The 18,616-nt window shown below is 40.5% G+C and overlaps 1 protein-coding gene across 7 annotated transcripts in view; it reads left to right on the forward strand.

Annotated features, from left to right (window-relative positions):
- The window catches only part of LOC121318047 (neuron navigator 3-like), a 159,222-nt gene that overhangs the window by 114,747 nt on the left and 25,859 nt on the right, over positions 1-18,616 (forward strand). For 6 of the 7 annotated variants that reach the window (XM_041254274.1, XM_041254275.1, XM_041254277.1 and 3 more), the window contains exons 13-19: positions 11,426-11,564; positions 12,190-12,457; positions 12,701-13,379; positions 14,925-15,398; positions 16,057-16,098; positions 17,844-18,004; positions 18,340-18,531. In XM_041254274.1, the coding sequence (XP_041110208.1) occupies positions 11,426-11,564; positions 12,190-12,457; positions 12,701-13,379; positions 14,925-15,398; positions 16,057-16,098; positions 17,844-18,004; positions 18,340-18,531 (1,955 nt within the window). The remainder of the gene's footprint in view (positions 1-11,425; positions 11,565-12,189; positions 12,458-12,700; positions 13,380-14,924; positions 15,399-16,056; positions 16,099-17,843; positions 18,005-18,339; positions 18,532-18,616) is intronic. The other variant, XM_041254278.1, reaches the window with a different exon arrangement.

Raw genomic sequence — 18,616 nt, forward strand, 5'->3', positions numbered from 1 at the left:
AGGTCCCTGTCCAGAGACCCCGAGCACAAGAGCGATTTTTTATGGGGGAACAATTGGTTCCGGATCAGCAAAGAGAGCTGCGTAAGCTTATTGAGGAGTTCAGCGATGTTTTTTCTGACGTGCCCGGCAGGACATTATCTCTCCACCAGGTGTCACTGTGCGAGAGAGACCGTACCGGATCCTGGAAAGTCGACGAAGCGCGTTCGCAAAGAGGTATGGGATATGCTCGAGCTTGGGGTGATTGAGCCTTCCAGGAGCGAGTGGTGCAGTCCGATCGTCATAGTGGCTAAGAAAGACGGCACCAACCGGTTCTGTGTGGATTTCAGAAAGGTGAACGCTATTGCTAAGTTCGATGCATATCCCATGCCTCGGGTCGACGAACTTTTAGACAGACTGGGAAAAGCGAGGTTTATTTCCACTCTGGACCTGACGAAGGGATACTGTCAAATCCCTTTAACCAGCAGCTCCAGAGAGAAAACCGCATTTTCAACACCAGAAGGGCTGTTCCACTTTAAAACCATGCCGTTTGGGCTACATGGTGCGCCCGCTGCCTTTCAGAGACTGATGGACCAGGTTTTACGCCCACATCATGAATATGCAGCAGCGTATATTGATGACGTGGTGATATACAGCTCCACATGGCGAGAGCATTTGGCTAGGGTTGCAGCCGTTCTTCAGTCTCTAAGGGCAGCCCGGCTGACAGCTAACTTGAGGAAATGTGCGTTTGCCAAAACAGAGACTCAATATTTGGGATTTTTAATGGGGAATGGAAGGGTGAGACCTGTAGTCACCAAAATCCAGGCTTTGGTTGATGCAGCGATCCCCAAAAGCAAGACTCAGGTGAGGTCACTACTGGGCTTAGCCGGTTATTACCGCCGCTTCATCCCCGAGTATGCCACAGTGGTTAACCCGTTAGTCGACCTCACCAAAAAGAGTGCTCCAAATTTAATTAAATGGTCAGCTGAGTGTCAGGGAGCATTTGATACTATTAAGCGTACACTTTGCCAGGCCCCCACTCTTATCACACCGGATTTCACCAAGAGATTCATCCTCCACACCGACGCATCGGATGTAGGTTTGGGTGCAGTCTTGTCCCAAAAAGTAGCTGGAGTAGAACACCCGATATTATACCTCAGTAAAAAAATGTTACCTCGGGAACGCAACTACTCCGTAGTCGAAAAAGAGTGTTTGGCCATTAAATGGGCTACTCACTCTTTACAATACTACCTGCTGGGACACTCATTTGATCTGGTCACAGACCACGCCCCACTCAAGTGGTTAAGCACAATGAAGGACAGCAATGCCCGGATAACTCGGTGGTATCTGGCATTGCAGCCCTTCATGTACCACATGGTACACCGTGCGGGGAAAGACCACCAAAATGCGGATTATTTTTCCCGGGAGGGGGGAGTAATGGGGAAGGTAGATTTAGCCGAGTGTTCCTTCGGCTCCACTCTGAGCGGTGGGATATGTGACGGAAAGATGAGTTCTGGTGATGAATCTTCCTCCCGACCTGTGAGGGCGCTAAAGAACGGGAGGAGAAGTATCTGGAAGGGCTGGCCTGACAGTTCGTTTCCGGGTCAGGGAAGTGGGTCAGCCTGGAGGGAAGCGCGACTCTGTTGTAAGACCGTATTGATTTGAAAGGTAAACGAGAGGCAGCTGCAAGTAATAAGGCAGCTGCAACCGTTTATCTCGATATCATGCGGGATTACATATAGGGGCCAGGGTAACGCTGATCTTCTCCTTCGTTTGGGTTAAACGAGTGGAGAGAGAGAAGGACTGAGAGAGGAGCTCTCAGAGTGGATTGTGTTCGTGTTTTGTATTGTTGTGTCTGTCCGTGTAACTGTCTGTTTTTGTATTCAGCACTAGACAGTTAACGCACATCTCCGGAGCTGTCGAAAGGAGAGCACTATCCGGAGCACCACTGCACTGAGCACCTGCACGTTTTCGATCACCCAGGACTGGTGACCGTACCGTTGTTTTTGTTCAGGACTGTGCCCTTGTTTTCATTATCCCCGTGCTTTACACATTGTTGTGTATTGCCGGGGATTTATTATTTTTGACGGTCGCCAGACCTGGAAAAGAGCAATAAAGCACTTATTCACTGAATCACTGTTGTCTGTTCATCACTCCTGCACCGCATCACTGCGACATCTGTTCCCCTTACCAACCACTTTGCCACACGTACCTTTAGATCTAAGAGAGTAGCCAACACTTTGGTGCTCTCCTAACGAACCTTAGTACCCCACAAAGAGTCCACGTGTCTGCGCCACAGTCAGTGTTTTGTATTGTGTTTAGATAAAATCAATGCATATTGTTGTATTTGATTTAAAGGTTTCCGCTGAGATCTAAGCCTCATTAAATCAAACACAGGCTGCCTTGAAACATTTGGATAAAAAATAGTATAGAGGCCGAGGATGTTTAAATATTTCATTTTGCTCGATTATTTATGACTGTAGAGGAAGGGCATTTGTAACAGTGCTTGCAGAAAAAAAAAAAAAAAAAATATATATAATATATATATATATATATATATATATATATATATATATATATAATATCAAATATGATATATCCCAGGGTGTGTCACAGGCATTCATTTTTATAAAACAATATAGAAAAAAACATATACTCAGTAGTGTCCCTTTTAAATTCTGAAGTCAGAAAGGCATGCACTGGACTGTTTCAGATCTCTGACATAAGTAATTGCAAGATGCCATTAACCCTTTGATATTAATAAATTGCTACAAAACTAAATAAACAGAGTCTGGGCAAGCCGAAAAAACAAACAAACAAAAAAAAAAACTCCACTGTACTGAATGAGAGGTCTGCAAAAATCACATACAGCACCGAGAATCCTATAAACTGCTGAGCTGAATTAAATGCAGTTTGTTCAATATTATTGTTTTACAAGACTATTCATATATCAGGCAGCTGCTGCATGTGGAAGGATGAATGAGTTATTAAATACTTTTGTTGATTTCTCTCTTGTTAAAATGGTAATTACTTATCTGGATCTTTTTTCCCCATATGGTTTCAAATATGTGGTATTTATTTGAGAGCGTAATGCATAGGAGGAGATAAGGATGCATTATATACAGTCATTGCGAAAAAAATGCCTCGTGCCAAGGCATCTGAAATACAGCTGAGATATTTTTTTTTAATCAAATATATTTATTCTTGTGGTGGCGCCAGCGCTGGAACCACAGACCTAGTGGACTAAAGCCTGCAAACCGCTCAGCTCAAGTAATCGACAACTCTAAATGAAAAGAGACCACTGGTAAAGATCACTCACTACCTATTTTACAACACAAAAAATATTTATTACATAACAAATAATGTAATCTTAAACAGATAACTGTGACCGGCTGTTGATCTGTAAAATTCGATTACAGTTTTAAGGCAGAAGTTGAAACTTTGCAAAGGTTTCCCCTTTAAATTGGGGGGGGGGGCCCTCAGGGACAGGGACAAAGTTGCCCCTTCCACTCCTGGCCTTAATGGGATGAACTCATTTACAAGTACAATAGTGCAGCAACATTAGCTATGTTTTGATAAAAGGTGTTCACAAAGTATCTAAATATTTATAAATACATACTAGTATTTCAGTGTACTTGTTTACTAATTGACTGACAATGCAACAGAATTTCATCTTCCATTAACAATGAGTAGGATGGCTGTAAATCACTGGAGTGAACGACGTTCTCAAGTAGAGTATTTTTTTTTTTTTCTTAGTTCACTTGAATGCATGTGGAGTGCTTTGATTGGCTTTTTGTGACACCGGCACTTTTTGCAGCTCAGTGACTCGTGGGCAGCCAGTGTGGAGATGTGGTGAGGTGGTGCTGCTTTCCTCCACTGAGGAGGAGCAGGTGGGCTGTCTCGCTCTAGAGCTCCTTCACTTGGCTGTGAAAATAAAAACAGACCAAAAACTGAGAACGCATAGATCAGTCTGAGAGGTGAGTTCATTTTTATTTAGAGGCTCTTAAAAAAAAAAAAAAACCTGTCAGAATTCTGTTAGATTCTGTTGTTGTGGTGTTCTGTTGGGTGGCATGTTAGTTCAAGATGGTTAAAAATAAGATGAAAGGAGTGGTCTTTATTCCTTAAGTTCTTTTTAGTGTGTACTGTGTAAATGGAAGTTAAGCGATTGTGTAAGGATTTGGTTTGGCTAGGCATCAAGTGATGTATAATTGAAGATCAATGAGGTTGACCTGCATTTGTAAGGGTGGTGTGTGTGATAAATTAGGTTGCACATGTCGTGCAATAACTGATGTTGGTGGTTGATAATTGCATGTGTCAGCATGTGGTCTAGATTTTTAATTTCTTAAAATAACAAGAAATTAACTTCTTTGTTTAAATGATTTGTTGTTTAAATGTTTGTTGTTTGCATACAGCTGTTAAGCTATTATTTATTGGTCTTCAGGTTGGTATTTAGTGGTGTTCAAAGAGCAACGTGTGTGTGTGTGATTTTGGAAATATATTTTAATGTGCTCATGTGGTAGAGGTTGAGCCCTTTTCTTTTATATGACATTTTCAGGGGTTTTTTCATCTATTGATTGTCCATTTGACTTCGTTTTTTCAGAATGCAGTAATTTTATGACATGACATATCTCTAAAAGATGCTTAGTACTGTATAATCAATAACAGGGCAACTTGACAATTACCAAAACAGTGAATTAGTCTTCCATGCTACTGTCCAATAACTATCAATTTCAATCATATTTATGGGGCATGGGCTAGGCGTATTTGGATTTTCACAGATAAAGATAAAGGATTTTCCTTAGATAATAATCTCCCCAAAGAAAATTGTACATTTTTGGTATTGAATTTTGCATACTTTTTCCATTTCTTTCTTCCTTTATTTTGTTATTTTTTCTTCCTTTATTTTGTTAATGTGTTATTTTTTTTACTTGGTTTCCCTGTAATTCTCTGTACAGAAGTGGAATGATTATATGTACATGGTAATATGAAATAAAAACGTATTAAAAAAATATGACAATGTTTATAAGAGCTGGTTCAGAGTAACAGCACCATTCACACTGCACTTAGAGGAAGGCAGGAGTCTGACAGATGAAGCATAGCACTGGCTGAGTAATAAGAGGGTGAGGGAAGCATCACAGTTTTATGTGTTTGTGCAGCAGTCTGGCCAGTGGCTGCAGGTAACTGACCCTTCCCCAGTTTACTGCAGCTGTGATTCCTTACACTGCGCCTGGAGTGCTCACTCTTTGATGCAGTTGTTGATTTTCGTATGATGTGCCATTTAAAGGCAAGCTGTAGCAATAGGAGGGAAAAGTGTGTTTACATTATACAGTATGTAATGTCCGAGACTATGAATAGTATGCTTGTTCTGGACATTACAGATTGATTTCGGCAGCTGCCAGTGTCTCGGGATGTCAACTTAATAAAATATGTAGTGAATTCAGTGGTGCATCTTCAGCTTTAAACCATCAGTGGTGCTGTGTCTGCTTGCCTATTTATTCTGCCTTTAATATCTAGACAGACAAACTGATTCAAAGTCAACATTTTGGCTGTGTTCATCACCACCTTGAATGTGGTATATTTAGATTATTTACACCAAGTTCGGCAGTAGAGTGCACTACGGGGGTGGGAGGGATGGGCACATTATGGAAAAGGTCACCCAAGTCAAATAATTTGCACCACAGTATTAGAAAGCATTACATACTGTGAAAAGGGGGTTCCGAATGGGGGTATTACTGGTACTAATTTGTAAAAAATGTAAAACGAAAATGATTTGTCATACTTTTTATTTTTATCTCAATCTGGGATCTAAACTGGGGGGGTACTAGATCTAAAGGGTCCCTGATTTACACCATACCAATAATAACACCGTGTAACAATTATTATTATTATTTTTTTGGTTCATGGGTAGTAAGTGTTATTTCCTAATTGCTTATGCCTCAAAAGTATAGAAAATGGCTATTATTCCCCACAAACTTTGCTTTTGTGACCAGGACAGTGATATTTTGAAATTTACCTATTTTCCATAACATTCCAGATAGATTCAGTGCTGAGTAACTTCTAGAACTTTCTAGAACTTTCCAGTAATATAAATAGTAGTATAAATACAGGGGCCTTAAGCCCACCAGTTCAATTTAGTTGCAGCTGCCTAAGTGGATACATATCTGTACTTTTCTGAGATGGCATCAAGAGGCTGCAATGGTGGCATTCCTGATGGGTCTCCAAGGCGGTTTTACCAAGTTTCCCTGCTATCTTTGCCTTTGGGACAGCAGGGACACCAAGGCGCACTACCACAGGTGGGACTGGCCACAGCGGACCGAGTTCTCTGTGGGGAGGAACAACGTCAAGTGGGAGCCACTGGTGGACCCCCGGAAGGTGCTGATGCCACCACTGCACATCAAATTGGGCCTTATGAAACAATTTGTCAGAGCTCTAGATAAGGAGTCGGCAGCCTTCAAGTACCTTCAAGACTTCTTCCCTAAGCTGTCTGAGGCAAAGGTCAAAGCCGGTGTCTTCGTCGGACCACAGATAAAGAAGATCCTGGAGTGCAATAAACTCCCCAAGAAGCTCACTAGTAAGGAGAAAGTGGCTTGGAACAGCTTTGTCGCAGTGGTTCGGGGCTTCCTGGGCAATCACAAGGCCGAAAACTATGTGGAGCTGGTTGAGACTCTGGTGAAGAACTACGGCACAGTGGGCTGTAGGATGTCCCTCAAAGTCCATATCCTTGATGCTCATCTTGATAAATTCAAGGAGAACATGGGAGCGTACTCGGAGGAGCTTCCACCAGGATATACTGGACTTTGAATGCCGCTACCAAGGACAGTATAACGAGAACATGATGGGAGACTACATTTGGGGGCTGATTCGTGAAAGTGATTTACAGTATAATCGTAAATCTCGAAAAACTACTCACTTCTAAATCTTTTGTAGTCATTTTTGTATTACTTTAGTATAAATACATGTTAATTTGGATTCATGTGTTGTTTTTTTCTGACTTTATGTGAACGAAAAGAAACAAATTCGCCCGTTTTCTCATTGGAAATAGGTAACTTTCAAAATAACACTGTCCTGGTCACAAAAGCAAAGTTTGTGGGGAATAATAGCCATTTTCTGTACTTTTGAGGCATAAGCAATTAGGAAATAACACTTACTACCCAGGAACAAAAATTGTGTTACATAGTGTAATCAATAGAATCTCAATCTTCCACATGTCTAGTATTTTGGGTCTGAGGCAAACAAAAAGAAGCATCCAAAAGATCTCTTCAGATAATCTGTATTCATGTTTGTTACAGAAAAACTGTACCTTGTGTCTTGGTTTCTAGGCAGGTGTTCATTTGTATAAGCCTGGAAAGCGTACTGAAGTCCTGGGACGCCTACCTCAAAACTGTAATCTGTTCTAAATGAATCTGTTTGAACCATATAAAAATGACTTGTGAGTCAATTTGGTTATGGGTTGGATCACGTTCAAGAAAAAAAAAAAAAAAAAAAAAAAACGTGGAAGGCAACTGCAGTGAATTTCCAGTTTTAGTTCAGTTTTACAAGAGCAATAAACACATGTTGTATTTAAATTGAATTGTCCCAGTCCTAGCTGGTTAAGCAGCTCTAACTGTGACCAAAAACAATGGTGAAAACAATGCACAATGCTATTCTCATTAGTCAGGGGTATAGAAGGGTTTAAATTAATACAGAAAGGTGTCATTGTTTTATTTTGCAAGGCCACCACGAAAAGTGGAGTGAACGACACTCTATTTCTGTAGCTATAAAAATAAATATTCACACCTTGAAACAAAGTGCCTTTCAGCTTGGACGAGGGGGATCCTATGCTTTCCTGGCAACATTTTGCTTGTTTGCAATAGCAGAGCTTAGAGCGGAATCTCAAATTCTGACCATGCCAAACTGCAGCGTAACCAGAAACCCTGGCATCACAACTAACGGCTCACAAGACTTTCAATTGTTAATTATATATTTCAGACATACTGTATACAGTAGATCCTGCCCAACATCTAAATCCTGAACTGGGAAAATCATGTAGTTGTGTGGTGGTCCACTGGGCGCTAAGTTGAGACCACCATACTCTTAACTTGAACCCACACACAGAGATGAAAGGAATCACGAAAATGAAGTACCTCCATGTTGTTGTTAAAATGACTACATTAGCAATTACATTATTATTATTATTATTATTATTACTAGTAGTAGTAGTAGTAATCTGTTATAGACAATTAATAGATGTTATAAAATATAAATGATATTAGACATTTTATAATTATGTAGTGTTAGAAGAACATGTATTAGAGGCATTTACTGTGTAATAAACTATTATTCAGTGTTAATAATCATCAGAAAAACACATTTATAGATATTTCATGAATGTGTCCTTAATCTAAAGTCTGTCTATCATCTGAACTATAGGCAGATACTGAAGCTGACCATTCTGTACAGAATATAGAGAGAATACAGTAAAGGATCTTTCTTTCATTTGTAACTATGTATTTCACTGTGCAAGCCCTGGGACTGAAATAGTCACACCACCATTATCATACACAAGTCATATACAATTATCTGATGCTCAGTTATATTCCCTTCTGTAAATGTTGCTTTTTTTGTATTACTTTCTATTTTTTGTGTTTGCCCAATAGCTAAATCAGGTGCAGTGCATCTTATCATAAATGTCATAAATGTTAAAAATTGTACGTTGTCGCTGTCAAATACATACATAAAAAATACATAAAATATCCAATTAAAAATTATTTATACCCAGTAGATCTTGGGTTTAGTTAAGATGGGTAAGGTGTTTTTTTTTTTTTTTTTTTTAAAGCGTTTGCTCAGTTACAAAATAACTTGATTTCAAGGAGCATCTACAGTATAGGCCCGCACACTGTTTTTTGATTGTAAGTAGTTGTGGCAGTACCAGATGTTGACTGAGAATAGCTTGCAAACTGCAAAAGAAAGGAACATACATTACTGCAGACATTGCAAATACAGAACAATTCCAAGACATGAAATATGACTTTAATCCACACTTCTTAACTGCATACAGGAGGACATTATTATAGAAAACAGTATAAGGATTTCAGATGGTTTGTTATTGATTTAGCTGAAGCTGTGCAGACTTCATCTGGATTTTACAAGCTGGCACAGAGTACAGAAATCCACACTTAATATTATCACATTTGGTTGCCAGCAGTATTTTGAAAAAAAAAAAAGTTTCCTTTGAAAAGGTAAACAAATAAAAGAGCCTAACATCTTGGTTAAATTAAAAACAAAATTGGGAGTCTCTTGATCTTCGATACTGTATCTTCTTCTTTGAACATATCCATAATTACGTGGTATGGGTTTGAAAGCCACAGCTTTTAATAGTGGTCTGAGAAATGGGTAAATAGGATTTGTTTTCCTTTGCTAGCTTCCTTTGCTGAAAGCTGTTGTCAGTCAAATGACACTAGAAAAGGGCTGCTCAGAAAAGCCATGGGAAGGCTGTAGAAACATCACAGTGCACCATGATGAGATTCATGTCGTTTATAGCTTTATATTCTCCCCCACCCTCGCCCCTTATGAGCCTGGCAGGTGGGGAAGGGAACGAAAAAACAGTAACATCGACTAAACTAATGGAGATCATCAGGAAGGCCCCAAGTTGTTGTTGTAGTTGTTGATGCCACCAGCAGTGAGTTAACTCTCTCCCACATGGATTTTTAATGAAAGCCAGCATTAGCTCCTTCAACACTGTATGTACATTTAGGAAAACTGCATTGAAAACATGCAGACTACTGTTGCAGTATACAGTTGGTGAATATTCAGAACTGCTGACCTGTAAAATAATCTTATGTGGCTATCTTTCTGTCATTGACTTTCATTGGCACTCCAAATGCTGTTATACTGCATAGCAAGATGCGGTCAGTTTGGAGAAACAACTGTAGTAAAGAGCCCACTGGCTGCCTAGCAACAGCATAACTGGTTCTGAAACTAGTTAGTTATCTTTTGTTTTTTTGCATGCTGTTAGTGCTGAAGGAGTTAACAATACATCAGAGATGCAGTCGCAGTTGAAAAAGCTAATGGGGGGGGTGGGGGGCGGATGCTTTTAAACTGCACTGAGTGTAATAAACCTTCAAGTTGGCAAACTTGACATTGCTTTTTAAATACATAACAGCAAATCATTATATACGTACACACCTTTCCAAAACATTTCCTTTGTGGTTTGTAGCTCTAAAATACTGGCACAGCACTGATAAAATGCTATTTGAAGTGTAGTAGATTTTTACAACATTGATTGAACATCTCAACAACCTGTAGTGACTGATACTGGGGCAACAGTAGGGTTAAGAATCAAGTAGCTTTTTACCGACGATATGTTTCTTAGCTGAGGAGAGGGGGAAGTGCAGCAGAAAGTCTTAGGCCTTTTTTTTAATCAGAGTTAATATGAATTTTTTACTCAAGCCTGATCCTTAGTGGGAACGAAGTACTTTTCTTTGGGAGGTCAATGCTTCTTGTCACCATTAAAAGTTAACGAATATTGCATCCCTTCGCATGTTTAATTATGACTGAGTGGGTGGAGATTGAATGACACTCTCTCTGCCTCACAGAGTAGGCTCTCCAGGGCTGGGTTTGAGGCCTGTTGGCATAGCAGCAAGTGTGTGGATGTGTGTGTGTGGGGGTGTCTTGCACTGCTATTTACTGTGTCATTCATGCTATGCAGATAAACAATATACTTGAGTCTTTGGTGATGTTCTTGAGTGCTGAATTCATCATAACCTGTTCACATGGGGAATTAGTGTTTTATGCCTGTGGCCTTCCGTCGTTAGTCATTCAAACCAATTACATTGTGAGGTTTCCATCAATTTGTTTGCTTTTATTCTGCTGTTTTTTTCTTTTTCTGAAGATAGACTGAAATAACTAAATCTATTCAGCCTAGAACAAAGAAGAATTAGGAGCTGGTTGTTGATTCAAGTCTTTAAAATTTTAAGTGTACATAATTAACAATAACCAGTACTTCTAAGTGCAGTACAGAAACCAGGAGCAGAGGACACAATTGGAAATTAAGTAGCGATAGACTTAGGCACAGGAAAAGAGACACAGAGTGTGAGGGTATGGAATGGGTTTCCTAGTCATGTTGTTAAAGCAGAACCACTTGGGTCCTGTAAGACCGAACTTGACAAAGTTTTGACATCAGTCAACTTACTTGGAAGTGGACGAGCTTAGATGGGCTAAATGGCCTTCTCTCGTTCATCCATTTTCTTATATTCTTAATTAAACAATGCTGCTTTCCTCCAGTAATGTTAACCTCTAACATGACCATGTACAGTGCAATATAATATGTTGCACACTTGACCTTTCAGCCTTCTCAGCTGTAAAATTGGGAATGGAATAGTATAGCTGAACCATCTGTCCTGGGTGTATAGATTGGCAGCATGATGAACCCTATAGAGTGAGCTCGGATCTCTCCTGTCTTCCCTTGCAGCTGGGATGACAGCAGCTCGGTGAGCAGTGGTCTCAGTGACACCCTGGATAACATCAGCACTGATGACCTGAACACAGCATCGTCTGTCAGCTCCTATTCCAACATCGCTGCATCTCCACGGAAGAACAAGGACCCTCAGGTATCGTACCTTTCTACTGAACCATCCACCTGTACAGCAGAGCTGCCACACCTCTTTGAAAGGGACCCATGACCGGAGAGTTCTTAAAGAGGCCATTAACGTGTCGAAAGTTTTTTTTTTCACTGGATGACACACTGCTTTTAGGTGTTTTGTGCTTATTTGATGTGTTTAGACACTTAAACATTTTGCACTTTGACTTGCTTCTACCAAAAATTACCGAATATCCAGCTTTCACATCTAAATCAAGAGGACTGCTCTGCTATACAGAATAGCTAGACTCTAACCTTTCTGTCTGATATAAAAAACATCATACGCTCTAATTCAGGAGACGGATAATATTCTGGCTGTGGGTCAGTCCCTCATTTCAATTCCCTCTTGCCTCTTTTTTATGTTATTATTTCAGGATATTATTTTTACTTATGTTTTCTTTATCAGTATATTCTTCTTCTTACAGTATTTGCATCTTAGACATATTCTTTAATTACACTGAGTTTGTGAAACCTGTAAACAAAGCCTAATTTAGTTAAACGCATGTTACTGTTGTATGTTTTGTTTCATGTGTACTGCTTGTGATCATCACATAGTGATGAGATAATGAGAGGCGTGTCTTTTTTAATGTTCTCAGTTAAAGACAGACTCCGTTCCAGACAATCAGAATACCTGGGCCAGTCCTGAAGATCTGAAGAAAGCAGATGATGAGTTTGACAGCAGTATGGATTCCAGTAACAAGTGGAAGGGTAACTCCTCTGGGCATTATGAAGACTCAGAGAAAGGAGGGCAGAAGACAACCTTATCTGTTTCTCAGACAGGATCCTGGAGAAGGGGCATGACGGCACAAGTTGGGATAACGCCACCTCGGACCAAAACTGCAACTGGCACTCTCAAAACACCGGGTAGGATTTTCATTGCTCATTCAGTCTCGAGCATAATGATGAAAAATAGATTAAATGCACAGTGTGTTTTTTTTAAAAAATGTTTATTTTTCAATCGGAAACCAATGGTGCTGAACATTCTTTTTAAACTGCTGTTTCAATGATAATATTCAAATATTTGTACCAGCCTATTAGTAGCGGACAGTTCAGTTTCATTACTTGCAGACTGTTTCAAGAGAAGGGCTTATTTATTTTTTGTTACAGGTAAAACAGATGATGCCAAGGCTTCTGAAAAAGGAAAGGTTCCCTCCAAAAGCATACAGCGGTCTCCCTCTGATGCAGGGAAAAGCAGCGGGGATGAAGGGAAGAAGCCACCCTCTGGCATAGCCAGACTGCCCACCACTGGCTCTTTTGGGTTTAAGAAGACAGGGTCTGGAGCTCTGGTTACTGCCAGTGGAGCCACCGTGACCAGTGGTTCAGCCACACTGGGGAAAATCCCCAAGTCTTCAGCCATCTCCGACAAGGGAAACGGAGGGCGCAAAACCAGCCTGGATGGCTCCCAGAACCAGGATGATGGGGTTTCGCTGGTGAGCTCGAAAAGCCCCCTGCAGTACCGCAGCCTTCCTCGCCCTGCCAAGTCCAGCTCCAGCGGGATTGTGGCCCGGGGAGGGCACCGCTCCAGCTCCAGCAGTATTGACTCCAATGTTAGCAGCAAATCAAGCGCCACTTCCAGTACCAAGCGTAGGGAGCCCACCAAGATGGGTTCAGGCCGATGCAGCCCCGTAACAATCAACCAGACCGATAAAGAAAAAGTGGCCGTCTCGGACTCGGAGAGCGTCTCTCTGTCTAGCTCTCCTAAATCAAGTCCCACCTCCACCAGCCAGACAAGCTTGAGACAGCCAGGCTGCAAATACCCAGACATCGCCTCCCCTACCTTCCGCAGGTAAGAGATAGACTCATTTGAAATGATCTGTCTTAGTAAATTAGTTTTGCTAAAGATTTTTAATCATGCTTTAAAAAAATAAGATTAAACTGTTAAACCCTCTCTAACACAGCTGAAAGCACTAGCTGATTGTTTTAAAACATGTTTTCATGAAATCTCAAAGCACTGATTAAACCAAGAGAATGCTTAGAAACACATAAAAAAACAAACCAAAAAAAACATTCCTTCAAACAGTCCTTAAAGTTTTGTGATTAGGGCTCATAGTGACATGATAACAAGCATGCATAGTGTTACAAGGTGCACATCGCTAAAGCAGAAGCTCTTAAAAATAAGAAGTCCACTTTTCAATATGGCATTAAAAAAAAAAAAAGTTTCAAGCATGTTGGCTATCTTGACACACTAGTTCTCATCAGCAGGCTGTGCACCTCTTTGGGAGATGTGGTCAGCCTGCTCAGGGCTTTTATCACCAATGGCTGTCTTAGTCAAACTGATTTAAAACTTTTCAAAGTGGGCTTTCTTTACAGAACTGACGTTTAGCATTTTGTATCAGGTGTCCAACAAGCAAAGGCGTGGCTTTCACAGCTTTATATGTTGTGTTCCGAGTGTCACGCCACACATAGGCCTCTGGCCACCTGTACTGTCTGGACGGTCACACAAAATCAATAACAGTCACACTCATTAATATACAAGAAGGTGAACTGAAGTTGCTTAAAGCTGAAAATATATTTAGTGACATTTTTTTCATTGGATGTTGTGGTTTGTATTTGAATAAGGTGATTCAGCATGGAATAAGAAGCAGATTTTTTTTTTTTTTTTTTTTTTTTTTTTTTTACAGCAGAACAATATACAACTCAGGAATGTCCTAAATATAGAGGAATGTTATTTGTTGTTCTGCCAACTCTCTAAGGACTGATTGTTGGAAAATAAATACTGTGTATAGATGTTCGTATGTGCAAGTTTCTGCTGTGGTGCATTCAGAACAGTGAGCAGCAGCAATGGGAATGCCCTCCTGTGGCGTCTTTTAGGACTTGCAGCTAATATGTTGAATAATGTAGAAATAAAGTTTAAGAAGGTGCTGCAGCCTTCTACTAATGTCTCTTTCTTCTGGCGTTATTAATCTTGACTTGACATTGAGGTTAAGCCTCCACTGGATTCATTAAGCTGCTGCTAAATCGGCTGTCTGGAATATTGGAGCGGCAGGGTTACAACAAGCACTCAAACTGATAAAACCTAATGTGAAGTTCTTACTGGTAGAGGAAATCTGGCCACGTTGTCACACCTGAACTCAGTTTAGTTTTATTTCTACCCCCCCCCCCCAATAAAAGCATAGCAAAGGTTATTAAAGCATAGCAAAAGTACACAGGCAAGCATTGTAAATCACTGATAGTCATGATAAAGCATTGTGTAAGCATTATAGCTGCTGCTTAGTCTATGAAATAATACCATTGGGTGAAAAATACCATTGGTCCAAAAAACATTAAAAGCATCAAGGCTAAATTTCAGTGAATGAGCTACATGAAGCCAGTGTTTCTTTATTCTTTTCAGATTATTTGGCACCAAAGCCAGCAGCAAGCCAAGCCCAGAGTCAAAAAGCTCCACAGTGATCAGCAATCCTCATGCCACACTGACATGGCAAGGAAGCCTGGAGTCTCCCTCATCGGGCACAGGCAGCATGGGCAGTGTGGGTGGGCAAAGCGGAGGGAGCAGCCCCCTCTTCAGTAAACCCCCAGACCTGACCACAGACGTGATCAGCCTGAGCCAGTCCCTGGCCTCCAGCCCTGCGTCCGTTCACTCCCTGACCTCGGGGGGGAAACAGTGGTCCACCAACCTCAGCAGCTCCTCGGCCGGCAGCAAAGACACTCTGAGCTACCAGTCTCTGACCAGCCTGCACACCAGCTCCGAGTCCATCGACCTCCCCGTCGGCCACCACGGCTCCCTGAGTGGACTGACCACGTCTCCCAAAGAGGTGCACAGCCAGCTGATGAGAACTGGCAGCGTCAAGTCCACTGTCTCAGAGGGGTATGTGGCACTGCTCTTACTGAGTGTTGATTTTCTTTTTGTTAACCAAGAGAAACATCACTAATAATATTAAGAAACTACAGCATGCAAAGTCCGTAAATGTCAACCCGTGTTCTGTACCTGGAACCTCTTTGCCCCTAACCATCCCCTGACTAGACTTTGTTGGTCCCTTGATTGCTTTAATAGCAGGGTTTCACTGTACTGTAAAAAGTACTGAAATATAACCTAACAAGAAATGATTTTTTTGTAACCTTAATAATTTGTGTGATATCTTTTGTTTGTAAAACAGCCCTTTTATTCTTACATTACCATTAAAATGGACTGGCACAGTGTGTGATTGGAACACCCAGTATAAAACACAGAATGGAAATCATGATGCATTTGACTAAGAATGGGTTCTTCATATTCTGTGTTTCTTCCCTATCTAGTTTTTGTAATCAAGCTGAAATCTGTGGTCTATCTGTAGGCACACTGACGAGGACAGCAGAATCGGTTGTTGACCAATCCTGAATGACAAGCCCCACTTGTATTCAGTCATGGCGTCTCAGCTGTGTTATAAATGGCACCAGTGCTCAAGAATATTTGATAGCCAAAGGCAAATTATATGTTCTATGTGTTATAATTATTTGTTTTTTGTCTGTTTTCTTTGTTTTAACAGCATGCAGCTTGACAGAAACACTCTCCCCAAAAAGGGACTAAGGTACTACTGTTATACTATATAATATATATTATATATAGCTATATATATAATATATATATATATCGCACTGAGTACCTTAACCACTTATGCCTATATATATATATAGATATAGATAATATATCTTATTATATATAGATATATCAGCTAAAACCTATGGATAAATGCCGGTGGACAAATAATATGACTCATTTACTCATTTATGCTACATGAGTGCTACATCTACCGTGTTAACCTAATACGATCAAGACACCGTCTATAGGTTTTATCTAGAGTCTACCACTTTTAGATTAATGTGGTATTTCTCGCTCATGGAAAATCATTTCAAAATACAGCCAGCTGTTAAAGGCTACAGGTTTTATTTAAAACCTCCTCCAGTAGAATTTCTAACTCCTCTGCGTGCAGTTTTAGTTTGTGTTGCCTCTGCCTATCTCCTGCTGAGTGCTGTGTCTGTTGATTGCTCATTTCTGGTCATTGTAAGCCACCTCCAGCTTTCACAATAAGTCACCGACCAAAAGACTGGACTGCTGGGGCTTTTTATATCACGGTGGTCACGGGTAAGTCTTGGACATTATCGTGCACATTAAATTATCACTCACAATTCATGCAGTGTGCACGCTATGGTATGTAAATTAGCCAAATCGCGTGCTCATAAATGAATGCGTTCTCTGCACATGGGACAGTACATTGAGATTGATGGTGCACGTTAGGCTCTCTACTTAAAGTGCACGTTACAGCTGCATGTAGTGTCCTTTCGTAAATGAGGCACTATGTGTCCTATAAAACAACAACTGCATTTCTAGTGCCCTCTAAAATTGAAAAGTGACAGCAAATAAGGATACAGTTCTCTGCTGTTGACAGTCAAGCAGCAGTAATGTGATTCTTCAAGCAGCTATTCCATTCCTGGTAATGATCGGTCACCTTCAGCCATTCAGTTTGATCTTAAATTGCTACCTTTCCTTTAACAGGGGCTTAAAGTAAGACATTTTTTTATAGCCGATGCAATTTGGAGCCTTCAATGTCAGAAGAAATAATGTTACTTTATTTACAGTGAGTGGGTATTAGGGTGGATGGGTTGCATTCTTAAAATGGGATTCAGACTTCAGTACAGCAGATGTCTGCCTTCTGGTGATGTAAGTACTGTAGTTTTAAAAGAAATGGCTCAGAGTGCAGATTGTATGGCCTGGTTAACCTACAAAATCAGTGCAGCCTACATTAGTGTACTTCTAGATTCTGTGTTATCTATTGTAAGATGAAGGTTGCAAGTTACGCAGATGAGTACGGAAGTCAAGAAAAAAGAAAACTTGCCTCAACACACCAGGCCAGTTAAAAAAATTCCTACTTTGCCCATGTAGAGAACTTGTATAACTATATCAGCATAAGAAGTTTAAATCAATTATACAAACCAAGTTACGAGTTGTGCAAGGGGTTGAGTGATTATCTTTTTATACAGTTAAATACAACAGTGTTGAGAGTCTTCAAATATGTTGGTGTATGCTATTGTTCATATTCAAATTCTCTATAGTTCTCTGTAGGTAAACTGATAGTAACAAACCATACTGTATACAATTATTATGAAATTATATGCCAATGTTGTGCTTTACTGTTCAAAATTATAATCATTTTTTACCAAACACATGTTCTTTGATTTATCTGCATGTGCTGTCTTACAATAACCTGCTTAAAACTAAAATGCAGTGCCCCCTGTGGTGTGTGTGTGAGTACTGTTCTGTTTGTGTGCTGTTCAGGTACACCCCATCGTCTCGGCAGACCTCACAGGAGGAGGGGAAGGAGTGGCTGCGCTCTCACTCAACCGGAGGACTGCAGGACACAGGCAGCCAGTCTCCCCTGGCTTCCCCCTTGGCTATCTCCTCTTCCACAGCCGGGAAGTACCATTACTCCAACCTGGGTGGGTGACACGAGCATTGCTGTAAATTGAAAGAGAGAAACAGAATTCATTTCGGGTCAATGATAGTATTATTAGTATCATAGAGCTCCAAAGAACAAAAACGCAATAGTTTTTGCAGAAAAAGTCTGTTGTTTCACTGGCTTATACTTCTCTGCTTTTATATATAAAATTATTGTAAAGCAATATCTATAATATAAAATATTTTTATCTGAGCATGTCAGAATCGTAATTTAACATACTCCTTTTATAGCGTCTTTATTTCTGCTTTTAAATTATTAGCATTGGTAGTAGTAGTATTTGTCATAGCCATAATCTTTGTCATTACTGTGTTTCAGTGAGCCCTACAAATCTGTCCCAGTTTAACCTTCCTGGTCCCAGCATGATGCGCTCAAACAGTATTCCAGCACAGGAGTCTTCTTTTGACTTGTACGGGGGTTCACACGTCCTGGGTGGCAGTGCCGTGTCTCTGGAGGAGCGGCCCAGAGGCATGAGCCGATCAGAGTCTTTCAGAGACAGCATGGAGGAAGGTAGGGGGGTGCTGCTGTGCACAGCAACAATAGAATTCTGACATCAGAACATTTAGAAATCAACCATTTTCAAGACAAAACACAT

This window comes from Polyodon spathula, chromosome 7, assembly GCF_017654505.1.
Source record: "Polyodon spathula isolate WHYD16114869_AA chromosome 7, ASM1765450v1, whole genome shotgun sequence".
In the NCBI taxonomy this organism is placed as follows: Eukaryota; Metazoa; Chordata; class Actinopteri; order Acipenseriformes; family Polyodontidae; genus Polyodon; species Polyodon spathula.